This window comes from Oncorhynchus nerka, linkage group LG27 (genome assembly GCF_034236695.1).
Source record: "Oncorhynchus nerka isolate Pitt River linkage group LG27, Oner_Uvic_2.0, whole genome shotgun sequence".
Taxonomy (NCBI): domain Eukaryota; kingdom Metazoa; phylum Chordata; class Actinopteri; order Salmoniformes; family Salmonidae; genus Oncorhynchus; species Oncorhynchus nerka.
This window is the reverse complement of record NC_088422.1, coordinates 31,974,992-31,992,742: the sequence shown is the minus strand read 5'-3', so window position 1 is coordinate 31,992,742 and position 17,751 is coordinate 31,974,992. Positions and strand designations below refer to the sequence as shown.

At 43.0% G+C, this 17,751-nt stretch overlaps 1 protein-coding gene across 1 annotated transcript; it reads right to left on the bottom strand.

Annotated features, from left to right (window-relative positions):
* Nucleotides 1-907: 907 nt before the first annotated feature.
* On the bottom strand, nucleotides 908-10,655 carry LOC115111604 (phytanoyl-CoA hydroxylase-interacting protein-like). Its single transcript, XM_029637831.2, is given in 6 exon segments — nucleotides 908-1,562; nucleotides 1,565-1,911; nucleotides 2,002-2,119; nucleotides 2,272-2,446; nucleotides 4,116-4,295; nucleotides 10,401-10,655. Coding segments are annotated over 5 exon segments (1,002 nt in total). The 5' UTR covers nucleotides 4,284-4,295; nucleotides 10,401-10,655; the 3' UTR covers nucleotides 908-1,368.
* Between the last annotated feature and the right edge of the window lie 7,096 nt (nucleotides 10,656-17,751).

Here is a 17,751-nt window from a genome sequence, read left to right as displayed (position 1 = left end):
ACAGCGTGCTCATTATTACACAGGTGCACCTTGTGCTGGGGACAATAAAAGGCCACTCTAAAATGTGCAGTTTTGTCACATAACACAATGCCACAGATGTCTCAAGTTTTCAGGGAGTGTGCAATTGGTATGCTGACTGCAGAGCTGTTGCCAGAGAAGTAAATGTTCATTTCTCTACCATAAACCACCTCCAAAGTCATTTTAGAGAATTTGGCATTACGTCCAATCGGCCTCAGAACTGCAGTCCACGTGTAACCACGCCAGCATAGGACCTCCACATCCAGCTTCTTCACCTGCGGATCGTTTGAGACCAGCCACCCTGACAGCTGATGAAATGTGAGGAATATTTATATCTGTAATAAAGTCAAACTCATTCTGATTGGCTGGGCCTTGCTCCCCAGTAGGTAGGCCAGTCTCCCAAGTGGGTGGGCCTATGCCCATGGCTGCGCCCCTGCCCAGTCATGTGAAATCCATAGATTAGGGCCTAATGAATTTATTTCAGTTGACTGATTTTCTTGTATGAACTGTAACTCAATAAAATCGTTGAAATTGTTGCATGTTGTGTCTATATTTTTGTTCAGTGTAGATCCCTCAAAGGAGAGTGAGTGTGAGCTAATCTTATCCTAGTATTGTGTTCTCTGGTGCCCACATGACTAAAGCCTGTTATCAGACACTATAGGGAGCAGGCATTGTTTCTATTGAATTATGCTTCCATTGATCTCGACAGCCAGAGACATATCATTACTTATTGACTAAAAGACAAAAGGAAAGATGACAGAGGCAAGCTGTGACTGGACATCCTGACCACTGAGAATGGCTCCCTGTGTACATGATTCACAGCTACTGTGTGACTTTCACAGGAATCATGACACATTCGTTGAGGGCATTGGTATACCAAATGACATCCTACAGTCAAATAAAATCTTTATTATTCACTTACGAGATTTAACGGAATAACATCATGTTTGAAAGTTTTCAAATAGAAATGAAATTGACTGTGTTTTTAGGTATAAGACATCTTGGAATCCTCTTAAGACCAACAGGTACTGTAAGGAGAAGACAGAAATGTATATCTTACGTAATGTTATTTGACAAACACAACGTGTACATCTCAGCTTTGTCCAGCAGTGGAGGCTAATACAGAGGCTAATGGAGATTTGCAATTCTAGGAAGTGATGGGGAGGGATGGGGGAAGCAGCATGCACATACTCCAAGAGATGAGCTGTCCCGGTTGTGTTACTGTCCCTTACACTACTAGATGGATTAAATCACTCAGCCCATTTATCAAGTTATTTTTTTGTTGTTGTTGCAACGATGGCGATATACATCCTCACTGTTCTCTAAACCCTGTCAGTCCAGTCAGTTCTCTCAGCGGCCCACACTGATGTTGCACACCTTGCAGCTGGGGTCCTTCTTGGCGTTGGCCGTGGTCTGGCTCATCTGGTGGTGGCCACTGATCTCCAGCACACTGCCCTGCTCCAGATACAGCGGCTCTGTGTAGAGCACCTCCAGGATGACATCACTGGCGTGGCAGAACAGGGGGTCTTCTCCCTGCCTCTGGGGGGGATGTATGTCAAGAAGGGGTTGGCAGTCAGGTCCAGCAGTGGGAGACTACTACGGCAGAAGTTATCCCCCTCTGAGCCAGCAGGGGCCAGTACCAACACCACATAGTGATAGGCTGTGTACATACAGTAGAAGTCAGCAAAGTACAGATTGGTGTTGGGATTCAGCAGGTTCCCGGCCGGGATCTGGAAACGCAGGGGGCCGTAGGGGGAGTCGTTTGGAGGAAGACCTGTGTCAAACTCAGTGTTGCAGCTGAGGAAGACTCCCTGCAGTTTGCTGTTGATAGGGGAGCCGTGACTTCCACTATTGTCTTTCAGGGCTGGGCGCATCAGCCCCCCGCACTCAGTTCTAACAGAAAAGGAGAAACATTTTGTTATTGAACTTCACAAGTACATCCCTATACGTGTGTGTATTTACAGAGTATGGTATAGTACTGACCTGACATAGTGGAAGTAGTCAGGGTGCTGGTTGCGATAGAACACAGAGAACCGCAGCAGTCTTCCAGCAGAACCCTGTGCTTTACCAAGGAGCTGTTTGAGGTGGTCCATGGCATAATCTGTTTCATACAAAAACAGTCAATTATGAAGTTCCTTGTTCAAATCCTTTGTAGGCATATTCAATTGAATCAATACGCTACAGCAGGTCATAAGGCCTGCATTACATTGGTAAATGTCCTGCTATAGAAATCGATGTACTTCTATGACATACCCCCTGTGCAGAACTCGACCACCTGGCTCCAGTCAGACACCAGGTACTCTCCGTCTGCCTGTCTCACTGCAGTCTGCACAGCAACACAGTACTCTGTCCGTGGGCTCAGGAACCAATGACCTCTCACTGCCATGGGTAAAGGCACTGCCTTGGCCACCAGTTTGGTGGGCACATCCTGATGGGTGAAACAGGGATACATGTTCATTCAAGTGACTCATCAGTTGAATTACTACAATACAGCGTTTCATAGGTAAAAAATGGGATTGGCAGTAGGTCTAAATGTTTTATGTAAACACACTCATGGATTATACATTTCTTTAGCATATTCTGGTACAAACTGGTCTAGTTAAGCTACTGTATATCTAATCAAATTAGTGGCTTTGTTTTGGCCAGGGCCTCTAAGAAGCACAGCTAATTAAAACAAGCTCACAGGGCCCACATAACCATGGCAACAACCCTGGTGCAAGTTTGTTTGTGTTGCTTTGATTTCCGAGTGATAGAAACACACTTCCAATCAAGCGCAGCACAACCCTGAACAGCTCTGTACAACATAAATCAGGGGCTTTTGTAAAGGCATTGGAAGATTATATTAAATAGAGAACTGTACCAAAGTAGGTATTCAAGTATCTCATGTGTGGCTAGAGTAGGGTTGATGTAAGAAAGGCTCAGAAACCCATCAGGAATGACTGAGCATGACATCTTTCATTTCAATTATTCAAATTCTCCCTCTGTCATAACTTTCTATTTCATGGGTATTACGATAAGAGCTAACCTCAAGTAATAGCCTAAAGTCCTTCCAACAGTAAACAGAATGAATCTGTTTTAGTAGCAGATTGAATCTGTTGTAGTCCCATGTAGCTCAGTTGGTAGAGTATGGTGCCAGGGTTGTGGGTTCGATTCTCACAGGGGACCAGTACGAAAAAAGTATTAAAATGTATGCTCTCACTATTGTAAGTCACTCTGGATAAGAGCGTCTGCTAAATGACTAAAGAGAAAATGTTATAGTGCATAATTTCAGTCTCTTTGGAAGGATCCCATTGTACATAACAAATGGCCACTTAATTTTCTATTTCAATCGTTCTTGTATTTCAAATACTGATTGCAATTAGCTAGGTCTATATTTTTTAACATGATGCTGAAGAGATAGAAAATGAAGAAACAAATGGGTAGTATACAGAAAATCAGTTCAGTGACTGGTCTGGAATAAAATCGCACTTCATAGTAAAGAGAACAGAGCTGTAGTTTTTAGGCTTTGTCTGTTTTCTGGCCATTCAAAGGGAAACGAATGTGCCCATGAGTCACTTGCCCAAAGCTATTTTGCAGCACAAGATTCTCATTCTCCTCCACTGGAAGTGACTTAAAGGGCACTGCTCTCTGGGTTGTAACTGCTGCAGAGTCAGATACACTCATTACCAGGCTTTTATCTATTGTTCTGCATAGACACTGTCTCATGCTAGGCTATCTTGGGTTATATCAAAACATATTACATCACGTTGCAGTGAAATGTCTATTATTGGAGAACAGGACATGGAGGGATTAGAACAAGCGGTTTGGTGGCACCTTAATTGGGGAGGACAGCCTCATAGTAATGGCTTGAATGGTAACAAAAACATCACACACATGGTTACCATGTGTTTGATACCATTCCATTCACTCCATTCCAGCCATCACTATGAGCCGTTCTCCCCAGCCTACTGTGATGAGAAGTAAAGAACATGAATCTAGACAGCGGGAGTCAGAGTCACTATCGGTGGAAAGAGTAATAGTCATTGAGTCAAGGGGGAAGCCTGGGGGGCCTGGGGAGGTTTATGAGGGGGGAAGCAGTGACAGTCTGTCAGACACACCCTGTGTTTGAAGCGGTTGGGATCCCTGCCCTCTTTGCGGCTCAGGTCTATGAAGAAGTGTGTGGCCCTGGCAGTATCCTCAGGGGTCATGTCCCAGGCGATGCGGAAGGAATCGCAGGTCACCTCACATATCTGGATATTATTGGGGGTGGAAAGGGCTGTCTCCATTGTTGTTAGCTGCTGAACAAGAAGAGAAAGGAGGGTCATATGATGGGATCAGATTTGATTTTTTTTTTCAATTGAATTTATTTGGGGCAACAGACATACAGTGGGCCAAAAAAGTATTTAGTCAGCCACCAATTGTGCAAGTTATCCCACTTAAAAAGATGAGAGAGGCCTGTAATTTTAATCATAGGTACACTTCAACTATGACAGACAAAATGAGAAAAGAAAATCACATTGTAGGATTTTTTTTTTTTACCCCTTTTTCGTGGTATCCAATTGTTGTAGAAGCTACTATCTTGTCTCATCCCTACAACTCCCGTAAGGGCTCGGGAGAGACGAAGGTTGAAAGTCATGCGTCCTCCGATACACAACCCAACTGCTTCTTAACACAGTGCGCATCCAACCCGGAAGCCAGCCACACCATGGCTAGCGCACACTGCGTCCAGCCCGCCACAGGAGTCGCTGGTGCGCGATGAGACAAGGACACCCCTACCGACCAAACCCTCCCTAACCCGGGCGACGCTAGGCAAATTGTGCGTCGCCCCACAGACCTCCCGGTCGGTTACGACAGAGCCTGGGCGCGAACCCAGGGACTCTGATGGCACAGCTGGCGCTGCAGTACAGCACCCTTAACCACTGCGAGACCCGGGAGGCCCCATTGTAGGATTTTTAATGAATTTATTTGCAAATTATGGTGGAAAATAAGTATTTGGTCACCTACAAACAAGCAAGATTTCTGGCTCTCACAGACCTGTAACTTCTTCTTTAAGAGGCTCCTCTGTCCTCCACTCGTTACCTGTATGAATGGCACCTGTTTGAACTTGTTATCAGTATTAAAGACACCTGTCCACAACCTCAAACAGACACTCCAAACTCCACTATGGCCAAGACCAAAGAGCTGTCAAAGGACACCAGAAACAAAATTGTAGACCTGCACCAGGCTGGGAAGACTGAATATGCAATAGGTAAGCAGCTTGGTTTGAAGAAATCAACTGTGGGAGCAATTATTAGGAAATGGAAGACATACAAGACCACTGATAATCTCCCTCGATCTGGGGCTCCACGCAAGATCTCATCCCGTGGGGTCAAAGTGATCACAAGGACGGTGAGCAAAAACCCCAGAACCACACGGGGGGACCTAGTGAATGACCTGCAGAGAGCTGGGACCAAAGTAACAAAGCCTACCATCAGTAACACACTACGCCGCCAGGGACTCAAATCCTGCAGTGCCAGGCGTGTCCCCCTGCTTAAGCCAGTACATGTCCAGGCCCGTCTGAAGTTTGCTAGAGAGCATTTGGATGATCCAGAAGAAGATTGGGAGAATGTCATATGGTCAGATGAAACCAAAATAGAACTTTTTGGTAAAAACTCAACTCGTCGTGTTTGGAGGACAAAGAATGCTGAGTTGCATCCAAAAAACACCATACCTACTGTGAAGCATGGGGGTGGAAACATCATGCTTTGGGGCTGTTTTTCTGCAAAGGGACCAGGACGACTGATCCGTGTAAAGGAAAGAATGAATGGGGCCATGTATCGTGAGATTTTGAGTGAAAACCTCCTTCCATCAGCAAGGGCATTGAAGATGAAACGTGGCTGGGTCTTTCAGCATGACAATGATCCCAAACACACCGCCCAGGCAACGAAGGAGTGGCTTCGTAAGAAGCATTTCAAGGTCCTGGAGTGGCCTAGCCAGTCTCCAGATCTCAACCCCATAGAAAATCTTTGGAGGGAGTTGAAAGTCCGTGTTGCCCAGCAACAGCCCCAAACCATCACTGCTCTAGAGGAGATCTGCATGGAGGAATGGGCCAAAATACCAGCAACAGTGTGTGAAAACCTTGTGAAGACTTACAGAAAATGTTTGACCTCTGTCATTGCCAACAAAGGGCATATAACAAAGTATTGAGATAAACTTTTGTTATTGACCAAATACTTATTTTCAACCATAATTTGCAAATAAATGAATTAAAAATTCTACAATGATGTTTTTTCTTCCAATTTTGTCTGTCATAGTTGAAGTGTACCTATGATGAAAATTACAGGCCTCTCATCTTTTTAAGTGGGAGAATTTGCACAATTGGTGGCTGACTAAATACTTTTTTGCCCCACTGTATACAACAAAATGTACAATGTGGACCCAGAGGATATCACTTAAAATATTTAATTAAATTGCTTATTTCCAAAGTGGTCCTCAGTGGTATAACCAATAACACACATAATGATTAAAAGGTAAGACAAAATTACAAACAACTTTAAATACATTAATTTATATTAGACATCCTAAAAAGTGGCACTATTCACTGCACTTTCCCCAAAACCTTAAAAATCACCCATATTTATTTGGTATTTCGATCTAAAAAACAATCTATTCATTGCACATTATACCTATCATTCAAATGAATACATCTGACCAGCAGTAGGGGAGGCACAAGGGGCGATGCAGTGGTTTCTCTTACTTAGACAACCTTGTCCAAATGAAAACCTTTGCCTTTTTCTTTCCTTGATCACCAAGAGGAGGATATGCCATAGACCTGTATAGTAAATCCCTCTGGGTACAGGACTGGCAACATTTTACATCATAAAATAACCTACCGGTAAATAGCTACATTGCAATATTGTCCCATGTCCAATCTCAATTCCTTCCTTTTGAATCATTCTAAATCCATTGTGACTTTTAGTACTAATGGATGAAACAAGATGTCACACAGCTTGGCTGTATCGACTGTTGGATTAGTTACAATTTGTCAAGTCCCTGTTCATACCTGGGAAAGTGTAAAGCATTGAGATTTATTTCATAATCCACCAACGGCAGTCTCCTGGCAACCAGGCAGATTTGACTCCTGTGTTCACTATATGCTCTAGCATCACATCACCTAATTTTCCTAATCTGAAATCTGAGGAAATGGTCCTACAGTCATTGAGTTTTCCTTAAGGAAAGTTAAATTAAATCTGACTCATAAATTATGTTAATCACCTTTGATGTAATTTATTTCCAATGGTCTTCAGAGCACAATGAAATCTGAGTAAGCAGGAAGAGTGCAGCTCAGGGAAAATCTCAAAATGTTTCATGGCCTCTGAAGTGTTGGGATAAATAGAAAAAGTGAGACGTAACACCATACGGTTATCTATGGTCTTATTTATTTGCCAATAACAGCCAGGGGATCCAGGCTGGTGCACATAGCCTTGAAGACTGGACTGTGTGTAATCTGTAGGTCAGCCTATTGTGTTTGATTAGCTGTCACCTTCCCTTTGCTGAATTGATGATGCCATGGATGTGCCTTCCAGGGGGGAAAATGCATCTTCCTCTCCATTCCTACCTGCTGTGAGTATGAAAGACAGGCATGGGAGGCATCAACTTGTCTACTCTTGCTGTTTTTACTCTCTGTCATTCCTGAGAGGAATTATCATTGTATATATACATTTTTTTAAGTGCCAATATTGCTTATAATATAATATAGCTCTTTTTAATAACCCTCTCATCCTTCATTACCTTCCATGTACTATTTTTCTCCCATTTCATAATGCCAACAGCTTTGTACCAACAACATTTACATTTACATTTAAGTCATTTAGCAGACGCTCTTATCCAGAGCGACTTACAAATTGGTGCTTTCACCTTACAAATGGCCCATTCCCCGATTATAAACCCAAACACACATAACATATGGCCCATTCCCCGAATATAAGCCCAAACACACATAACATATGGCCCATTCCCCGATTATAAGCCCAAACACACATAACATATGGCCCATTCCCCGAATATAAGCCCAAACACACATAACATATGGCCCATTCCCCAAATATAAGCCCAAACACACATAACATATGGCCCATTCCCCGATTACAAGCCCAAACACACATAACATATGGCCCATTCCCCGATTACAAGCCCAAACACACATAACATATGCTGTAACAGTAAGATGCTCAGCAGTATGCTGCTAGCAATAAACAGTAAGTTGTACAGCCAGTATCTCTGCTATATTGTGTGCTGCTTGTGTATTAGTGGGAGTGGATGTTACAGCGAGTGGATGGTGGAGAGACGGAGTGTGTGGTTTGTGTTAGGTTGGCTGTGTCACACATGGGTGAACATGATGGGTGGTGCTGTACTGCATCTGCGCACTGTATGTGGCCTGGAGAGGTGTTATGTTCTGGTCCACCTCATGATGGACATGCTGCAGCGCGGCAGCCCATTAAAGCCGCAGAGCTGTGAAACGTCTGAGCTATCTCTTTTACACAGGGCTGGGGAAGCTGGTTGTGGCACCACGCACATTCCCTCCCTGGGTCTCCTGTGTTACCCAGCTGCTGCCTGCTCCTCTCCCTCTCCTTCCACACACAGCATTTATGGCAAAAAGAGATTCTCATAGGACAACCATCAAAGCCTCATATTCCCTAGTCGTGCTTGTACCACTTTCTGACTGAATATGTCTGAACACAGTTCAAACGCAAGTTCCCCACATCGTTTAAATAGTCCTGCTTGCACTCTTAATTATTTATCAGTATGCAAACAGTGAGAGATAATTCATGGCACTGTGAGTCCACTCCAAATCTAATTGGCCATAAATTAGCTAATTAGATTTGTAAGAAGAAAACAGACTATTGAGCTTTACATAGATCAATTGCATTATGGGGTAAAGCAATTGAATGTGAAAATTCCTATTTTGGCCTCTGATCTTTGACCACATTTGAGAGTTTTGCTCACTTTGTTATGTAAAGCTGTAATGTGTTCACAGAGGGAATGGCACATGGCCTACTACTCATTCTCCATTGATGTAGAACCCTGATACATACATTACACTCAGAAAAAAGGGTTCCAAAAGGGTTCTTTGACTGTCCCCATTGGAGAACCCTTTTTGGTTCCAGGTAGAACTCTTTAGGGTTCCATGTAGAACTCTCCGGGGAAAGGGTTCTTTCTGCATGGATCCAAAAAGGGTTCTCTTTTGGGGACAGCCAAAGACCCCTTTTACCACTGTGCTGTGACAGTGTTGTGATGAATGCTGCTGCATACAGGGGAGGCAGGTAGCGTGGTGGTTAGAGCGTTGGGCCAGTAACCGAAAGGTTGGTGGATCGAATCCCCGAACTGACAAGGTAGAAATCTGTTGTTCTGCCTCCTGAACAAGGCAGTTAACCCACTGTTCCTAAGCCGTCATTGTAAATAAGAATTTGTTCCTAACTAGTTAAATAAAGGATAAATACACTGAATAGTGTATGCACAGAAAGCAGCTCCATGCCTGCGAGACATTTTTCTACTAGTGCAGTGGTTATCAGATAAGACCAGATAAAAGTCAGATACTGCATCCTAAGGGGGAGTGTCATACATAAGTGACAGTCAGTTGACTGAGGTTGAGGAAGTGAAGCGATGGAGAGGCAAGTGGAGCGTGCGTTCTGCTCTGGATCAGATCATATGGAAGAGGGAATGTTTGATCTCAATTGAATTGTATCCTCCTATGATCTACTCTACACTGAATCACTGTGTGGTAATCATTATCCTATCAACAAAAATAATCGTATTTATGCAGTGGTTCTTGTAATCTCTCAAAGCTTGTTCGTGATTATGATTGACTGTTTAATCCTAATTTCAGGCAGGTTATTAATGACACTGGCAGTTATAGTCAGATCTCCACTAATGGGCTGATGATAATCACACCTGCATTGCGAACGGAACAACATTTTCTTACATTCTAAATACCTGTACCACAGCTGAGTTCATTGACTAGACATAACCCTGACAAATAGCCATTTCCAAGATATGCCTTATCGCATAATATGAAGATTCCTTATACCTCAATAATAAGAAACTCAAACAAGCATTCTAGTATTAACCTCACTCACATTATCCGTGGATCAATGGATCTACATAGTGTCAAACAGTACCTGGCGAATGCCCTGGTAATAAGCATGGAAAAATAGACTATGCCATTTCAAGCATATAAACAAACATACTGTAATTCTTCTTACGGTGGCTCAACAATAGCTGTTGTTTAACTTCTGAACACTTCATGCACGAGGAGACTGACTAAATATATAGCCTTACCTCTGTGTGGTTAATAAGTGTCTTTGTAAAAAGTGCAATAGGTCCTTAACCAGAGAAGATAAGAGCAGAAATATATTCTATCATACCTCTTTCTTTTCTTCTGCAGTCGATGATAGATCCCCAGGAAAACCGATTAGGAAGTGAAATGAACACTCTCACTCTCTTTCCTTCTCTCTCTCTCACTTGCTCTTTCTCTCCTCGTGCTCGCTCTTCCTCTCTGTCTCCTTTCTCTACCTCACTCTCTCTCTACCTCACATGCTCCCCTTCTCTCTCTATTCTCCTCCTCCCCTAGCTGGGTTCTGAGGAGGATGTTTACTTGCCTGCTGTACAGCTGCATCGCCTAAAGTGGAGCAACTGCTGATGCTGAGAACACAAACAAGAGATTTGTAACTGAGGTGCTTGAGCAATTGTTACTCACCCACATTAGCAGGAACTTGCTGACAAATGGTAACAAAATTACACATCACTGACCAGCATGCTCCTAATCATGGGACAGCAGCATTATGTAGCAGACAGTATTAGCTGACATTCGGAGAAATCATCCTACATCCTACTACACTGACTCATGAGAAACACTCTTTTCACGTCACTTCGATACAGCTACGACCGGAAGTCACTTTTTTGTAGCAGGTTAGGAGAATTTATGCAGCAGGTTAGGGGAATTAACGTAGCAGGTTAGGATAATTAGGTTAAGGTTAGGAAAAGGTTTAGGGTTAGCGAAAATGCTCTCTTAAAACCTGCTGCGAAAATGCTCTCTGAACCTGCTACGAAAATCACGTCCGGTCGTAGCTGTATCAAAGTGCTGTGAAAAGAGTGCGTCTCCTGACTCGTTCTGGATATCAGAGGACTCCAATGCTCCCATTGCCACACTTTCAGGAGATCTGCTGAGGATGCATGTAGCTCACAATATGCTACACCATATGGGCATCCTCCACAGGACATCCACCCTTGTCCATCGATGGGACAGGAAGAGACTGGTACTGGATGCCTGCAAATCAAATGCTTGTTGATGATGTGTGCCTGCGCACAATAACAAATGTTTGTCGGTCCTGATGTAAGTGAAAATAGCAACCTAATTGTTTGATTAAATCAAATTAAAAGACTCATATTGCTGCAGGTGTAGGCCTATATTTTGGTCATCTAAGGCTTAAATAACGCATGTGGTCATTGAATCATAAAGACAACATAGGACAAAAGGGCGTGGAAAAAGCTGTGTAGACAGCCTTGGGTGAGGTGATCTGGTGCATGTTGTACATTCATAAAAGCTGTTCATCCTCTCTAGGGCATTGGTGACTGAATACTCTGTTTTCTGGAGCATTGTCTTTAGAGATACCCCCTGAGTTATTACCTAGCACCAGAGTTTTTTATAGGGCTAGCCAGCCACAGTTCACTGATTCCATCAAAATGTAATTAAAATACAATCATCCATCATTAGACATGCCAGGCAGCCATGCAAGGGCAAGATGGAGGTGGCGGAGACAGCAGGGACACCTAACAACTAATTCAGCTGAACCAAGAACATTTTATTTGTTCATTTTGTAGCTACATCCCAGCTAAGAATTATAGGGAGAGAAAACGTTACCTGGAATATTCCCTTAATGTTTGAGTGTCCAGTAGATTTTTTTGTACATGTTTTGGTGTTAAAGTTAGGAGAACATTTCTTTAATGTCAAGCAGAACTTATCTAGAACATGGTTACAGTGTTCTTAGAATATACACCATTGATGTTCTAGATGTGTTTTATGGGATTGCAAGAACATTAACGTGTCCAGTTTTCTGAGGGTTATGAGAATATTCCATCAACGTCCCACCAAACATAAACAGAACATGGTTGCCATGTTCTCAGAAAATAAGATATTGTTCTAGATAAGTTTTTTATGTGAACGTTGCAAGAATATTTCTGTGTATCAGTTGTCAGGACGTTGCCTGATGGTCCCAAAGAAACGTTCTCTCCTCCCCAAAAATGACATTACACATCATGCCTTGTTAATGTTGCCAAGCCTATCAAGGCCCTGAATGGTGATCCACTGATCCATTCACAACTCTTTTTGTCTGTTTGCAATGTTGGGGATACTCACACACACAGTGCTTTTAATACGCCACACCAACATTAGACAAATAAAGAAAGCCCTTCATTTACTGAAATAAGTCAATATAATCAATGATGAGAATAGTCAGATTAACTGATACCTGATATGGCCTTGGTGGCATAGCAGGAAGATCGGCGGACAGTAAACCAAGAAATTTGTGAGTTCAAATCCCAGGTGATGATATGCAGAATAATAATTACTGTATACATGCACAATGTAATCATCTATGTCAAATACAGTGTATATAGGTTGACAACACTATGTTAAAAGCACTGTATGTGTATCCCTAACCTTGCCAACAGACAAAGAGCTTTGAATGGATCAGTGGTTCACCAATCAGAGCCTTGCTTGGCAACAGTAATAAGACCTGATGTGTAATGAATTTTTCTTTGGACATATAAACGTTCTCGCAGTGTTCCCATGAAATGTGTCTAGAATGTTAATATGTTCTGTGTACGTTTGGTGATACGTTGATGGAATATTCTCTTAACCCACAAAAAACTGGACACATGAATGTTCTCTAAAGTTGTGAGAATGTTTGTTGTCAGCTGGGAAAAGCCAACTGCAAATTTAGTAGTATGCTTGTCAGGCTATTATTATGTTTTCATGCAATTCATAAACAATATAAAAATAACACACCAAATAAAAAACAAATAGTTTGTTTATAAATAGTATATTGACCTATGGCTGTGTTGTGTCCATTTAATTAGGCTCACCAGAGGATTGTACAGTAGGCTACACACACCTCTATGCAAAACACGAGAGGTGCAGCACGAGGTAATCCAGCGCACGCCCTGATCCTGTTGATCTAACCCATGTGAAATAAAAAAAGACTGCTCAGAAGTGAGTGATATACTGTAGGGGGACTGGTTGACAATTACATTGGTACAGTCGTGGCCAAAAGTTTTGAGAATGACACAAATATTAATTTCCACAAAGTTGGCTGCTTCAGTTTTTTTGATATTTTTGTCAGATGTTACTATGGAATACTGAAGTATAATCACAATAAGTGTCAAAGGCTTTTATTGACAATTACATGAAGTTGATGCAAAGAGTCAATATTTGCAGTGTTGACCCTTCTTTTTCAAGACCTCTGCAATCTGCCCTGGCATGCTGTCAATTAACTTCTGGGCCACATCCTGACTGATGGCAGCCCATTCTTGCATAATCAATGCTTGGAGTTTGTCAGAATTTGTGCGTTTTTGTTTGTCCACCCGTCTCTTGAGGATTGACCACAACTTCTCAATAGGATTAAGGTCTGGGGAGTTTCCTGGCCATGAACCCAAAATATCGATGTTTTGTTCCCCAAGCCACTTAGTTATCACTTTTGCCTTATGGAAAGGTGCTCCATCATGCTGGAAAAAGCATTATTCGTCACCAAACTATTCCTGGATGGTTGGGAGAAGTTGCTCTCTGAGGATGTGTTGGTACCATTCTTTATTCATGGCTGTGTTCTTAGGAAAATTGTGAGTGAACCCTCTCCCTTGGCTGAGAAGCAACCCCACACACGAATGGTCTCAGGATGCTTTACTGTTGGCATGACATAGGACTGACGGTAGCGATCACCTGGTCTTCACCAGACAAGCTTTTTTCTGGATGCCCCAAACAATCGGAAAGGGGATTCATCAGAGAAAATGACTTTACCCCAGTCCTCAGCAGTCCAATCCCTGTACCTTCTGCAGAATATCAGTCTGTCCCTGATGTTTTTCCTGGAGAGAAGTGGCTTCTTTGCTGCCCTTCTTGACACCAGACCATCCTCCAAAAGTCTTCACCTCACTGTGCGTGCAGATGCACTCACACCTGCCTGCTGCCATTCCTGAGCAAGCTCTGCACTGGTGGTGCCCCGATCCCGCAGCTGAATCAATTTTAGGAGACGGTCCTGCCGCTTGCTGGACTTTCTTGGGTGCCCTGAAGCCTTCTTCACAACACTTGAACCACTCTCCTTGAAGTTCTTCATGGTCCGATAAATGGTTGATTTAGGTGCAATCTTACTGGCAGCAATATCCTTGCCTGTGAAGCCCTTTTTGTGAAACACAATGATGACGGCACGTGTTTCCTTGCAGGTAACCATAGTTGACAGAGGAAGAACAATTATTCCAAGCGCCGCCCTCCTTTTGAAGCTTCCAGTCTGTTATTCGAACTCAATCAGCACGACAGAGTGATCTCCAGCCTTGTCCTCGTCAACACTCACACCCGTGTTAACGAGAGAATCACTGGCATGATGTCAGCTGGTCCTTTTGTAGCAAGGCTGAAATGCAGTGGAAATGTTTTTGGGATTCAGTTCATTTGCATGGCAAAGAGGGACTTTGCAATTAATTGCAATTCATCTTATCTTTTTTCATAACATTCTGGAGTATATGCAATTTGTCATCATACAAACTGAGGCAGTAGACTTTGTGGAAATTAATATTTGTGTCATTATCAAAACTTTTGGCCACGACTGTAGAAGCGTTGATCGTTTTTTTTTAAACAGATTTTTACAGATGGCTCCAAGCACCCAGATAGTTGACGTACAGGAGCGAGCGTTTAGATTCCTGAACTTGATGTGGAGATAGATAGGCCTATGTTGAAGACTAACAGATTAACTGTCTGTATACTCAGTTCAACTGTTGACAATAGTAGCTGCCCTCCAGTGAGTGGAGGACGCTCAACCTGTCAGAATAGTAGGATGCACAGATTCCCTGTCTGTATTGAATAGAATCTAATAGAAGTGAGATTCTGCTGGGTCCCAGCCCACTTGGGAGTGGGTGTAACAGATGTCCAGCGAAGACTGGTCTCGGCACCAGCGTAACAGATGTGATCGTACTTCACACGATCACGAAATAACTGAATGAGCAGGGAGTTAATGTGACCTTTACAATAAGAGCATGCTAGCTCACTCCATCTTACAGCAATAACATGCAAAAGCACATCCCACAAAGCCCAATATCTAACAGCTATCATACACAACATACTGTATATTTATCAAATCAATTCAAATTGTAGTGGCCACATGCGCCGAATAGAACAGGTGTAGACCTTACAGTGAAATGCTTAGTTACAAGCCTTTAACCAACAATGCGGTTTAACGAAAAATACGTGTTAAGAAAGTATTTACAAAAATAAACTGAAGTAAAAAATAAATAACAGAGCAACAGTAACATAACTGTTACGAGGCTATATACAGGGGGTGCCGGTAGAGAGTTGATGTGTGGGTGCACAGGTTAGTCGAGGTAATTTATGTAATATGTACATGTAGGTAAAGTGACTATGCATAGCTAATAAACAGGGGGGGTCAAATTCACCTCTTCACTGCTGACGTTGAGACTGGTGTTTTGCGGGTACTATTTAATGAAGTTGCCAGTTGAGGAATTGTGAGGTGTCTGTTTCTCAAACTAGACACTCTAATGTACTTGTCCTCTTGTTCAGTTGTGCACTGGGGCCTCCCACTCCTCTTTCTATTCTGCTTAGAGCCAGTTTGCGCTGTTCTGTGAAGGGAGTAGTACACAGTGTTGTATGACTTCTTCAGTTTCTTGGCAATTTCTCACATGGAATAGCCTTCATTTCTCAGAACAAGAATAGACTAACGTGTTTCAGAAGAAAGTTATTTGTTTCTAGCCATTTTGAGCCTTTAATCGAACCCACACCCACACGAGGTAAAATGGCGCCGGAAGAAATGGCAGCAGTTTTACGGGCGCCCAACCATTTATGCTATTATGTGTTTTTTTTTGCGTTATTTGTAACTTATTTTGTACATAATGTTTCTGCAAACGTATTTTACGGCAACAAAGAGCTACTAGATATCAGGACAGCGATCACTCACCTCGGATTAGACTAAGAATTTTTCTTCAACAAGCAAGACGCACAGGATATTCTTCAAACGTCCGACAGGGCCAACATCCCCGTTATTTGCAAGAGGAAGAAACGCAGGTACAGGGGACACAGAGCGGGATGCCTCGTGAGGCCCCACAGAAGGCGAGAGGGAAAGCTGTTGTTACCGTCAATATTACTCTCCAACGTGCAATCATTGGACAATAAATTAGACGAGGTACGATCACGAATATCCTACCAACGGGACATCAAAAACTGAAATATCCTATGTTTCACGGAATCGTGGCTGAATGACGACATGGATATTCAGCTAGCGGGATATACGCTGCACCGGCAAGATAGACGAGGTGGGGCGGACTGTGCATATTTGTAAACAACAGCTGATGCACAAAATCTGAGGATGTCTCTAGATTTTTCCAATCAGAGGGTTAAAAATTCTAGATCACCTGTACTCCATACACAGAGGCACGTACAAAGCTCTCTCTCGCCCTCCATTTGGTAAATCCAACCACAACTCTATCCTCCTGATTCCTGCTTACAAGCAAAAATTAAAGCAGGAAGTACCAGTGTCTCAGTCTATAAAAAAGTGGTCAGATGAAGCAGATGCTAAACTACAGGACTGTTTTGCTATCACAGACTGGAATATGTTCCGGGATTCTTCCGATGGCATTTAGGAGTACACCACATCAGTCACTGGCTTTATCAATAAGTGAATCAAGGATATCGTCCCCACAGTGACTGTACGTACATACCCCAACCAGAAGCCATGGATTACAGGCAACATTCACACTGAGCTAATGGGCAGAGCTGCCGCTTTCAAGGTGCAGGACTCTAACCAGGAAGCTTACAAGAAATCCTGCTATGCCCTGCGACGAACCATCAAACAGGCAAAGCGTCAATACAGGGCTAAGATTGAATCATACTACTCCGGCTCCGACACTCGTCTTATGTGGCAGGGCTTGCAAACAATTACAGACTACAAAGGGAAGCACAGTTCCGTACTGCATGGTGACACGAGACTACCAGACAAGCTAAATCACTTCTATGCTCCCTTCGAGGCAAGCACACTGAGGCATGCATGAACATCAGATTTTCCGGACGACTGTGTGATCACGCTCTCCGTAGCCAATGTGAGTAAGACCTTTAAACAGGTCAACATATACAAGGCTGCAGGGCCAGTTGGATTCCCAGGACTTGGTCAGCACATGCCCGGAGCACAACTGGCAGGTGTCTTCACTGACATTTTCAACATGTTCCTCTAAACAGATTCATGTCCGTAGCCATGAAGTGCTTTGAAAGGCTGGTAATGGCTCACATCAACACCATTATCCCAGAAACCCTGGACCCACTCCAATTTGCATACTGCCCAAACAGATCCATAGATGATGCAATCTATATTGCACTCCACACTACCCTTTCCCACCTGGACAAAAGGAACACTTATGTGAGAATGCTATTCATTGACTACAGCTCAGCGTTCAACACCATAGTACCCTCAAAGGTCATCACTAAGCTAAGGATCCTGGGACTAAACACCT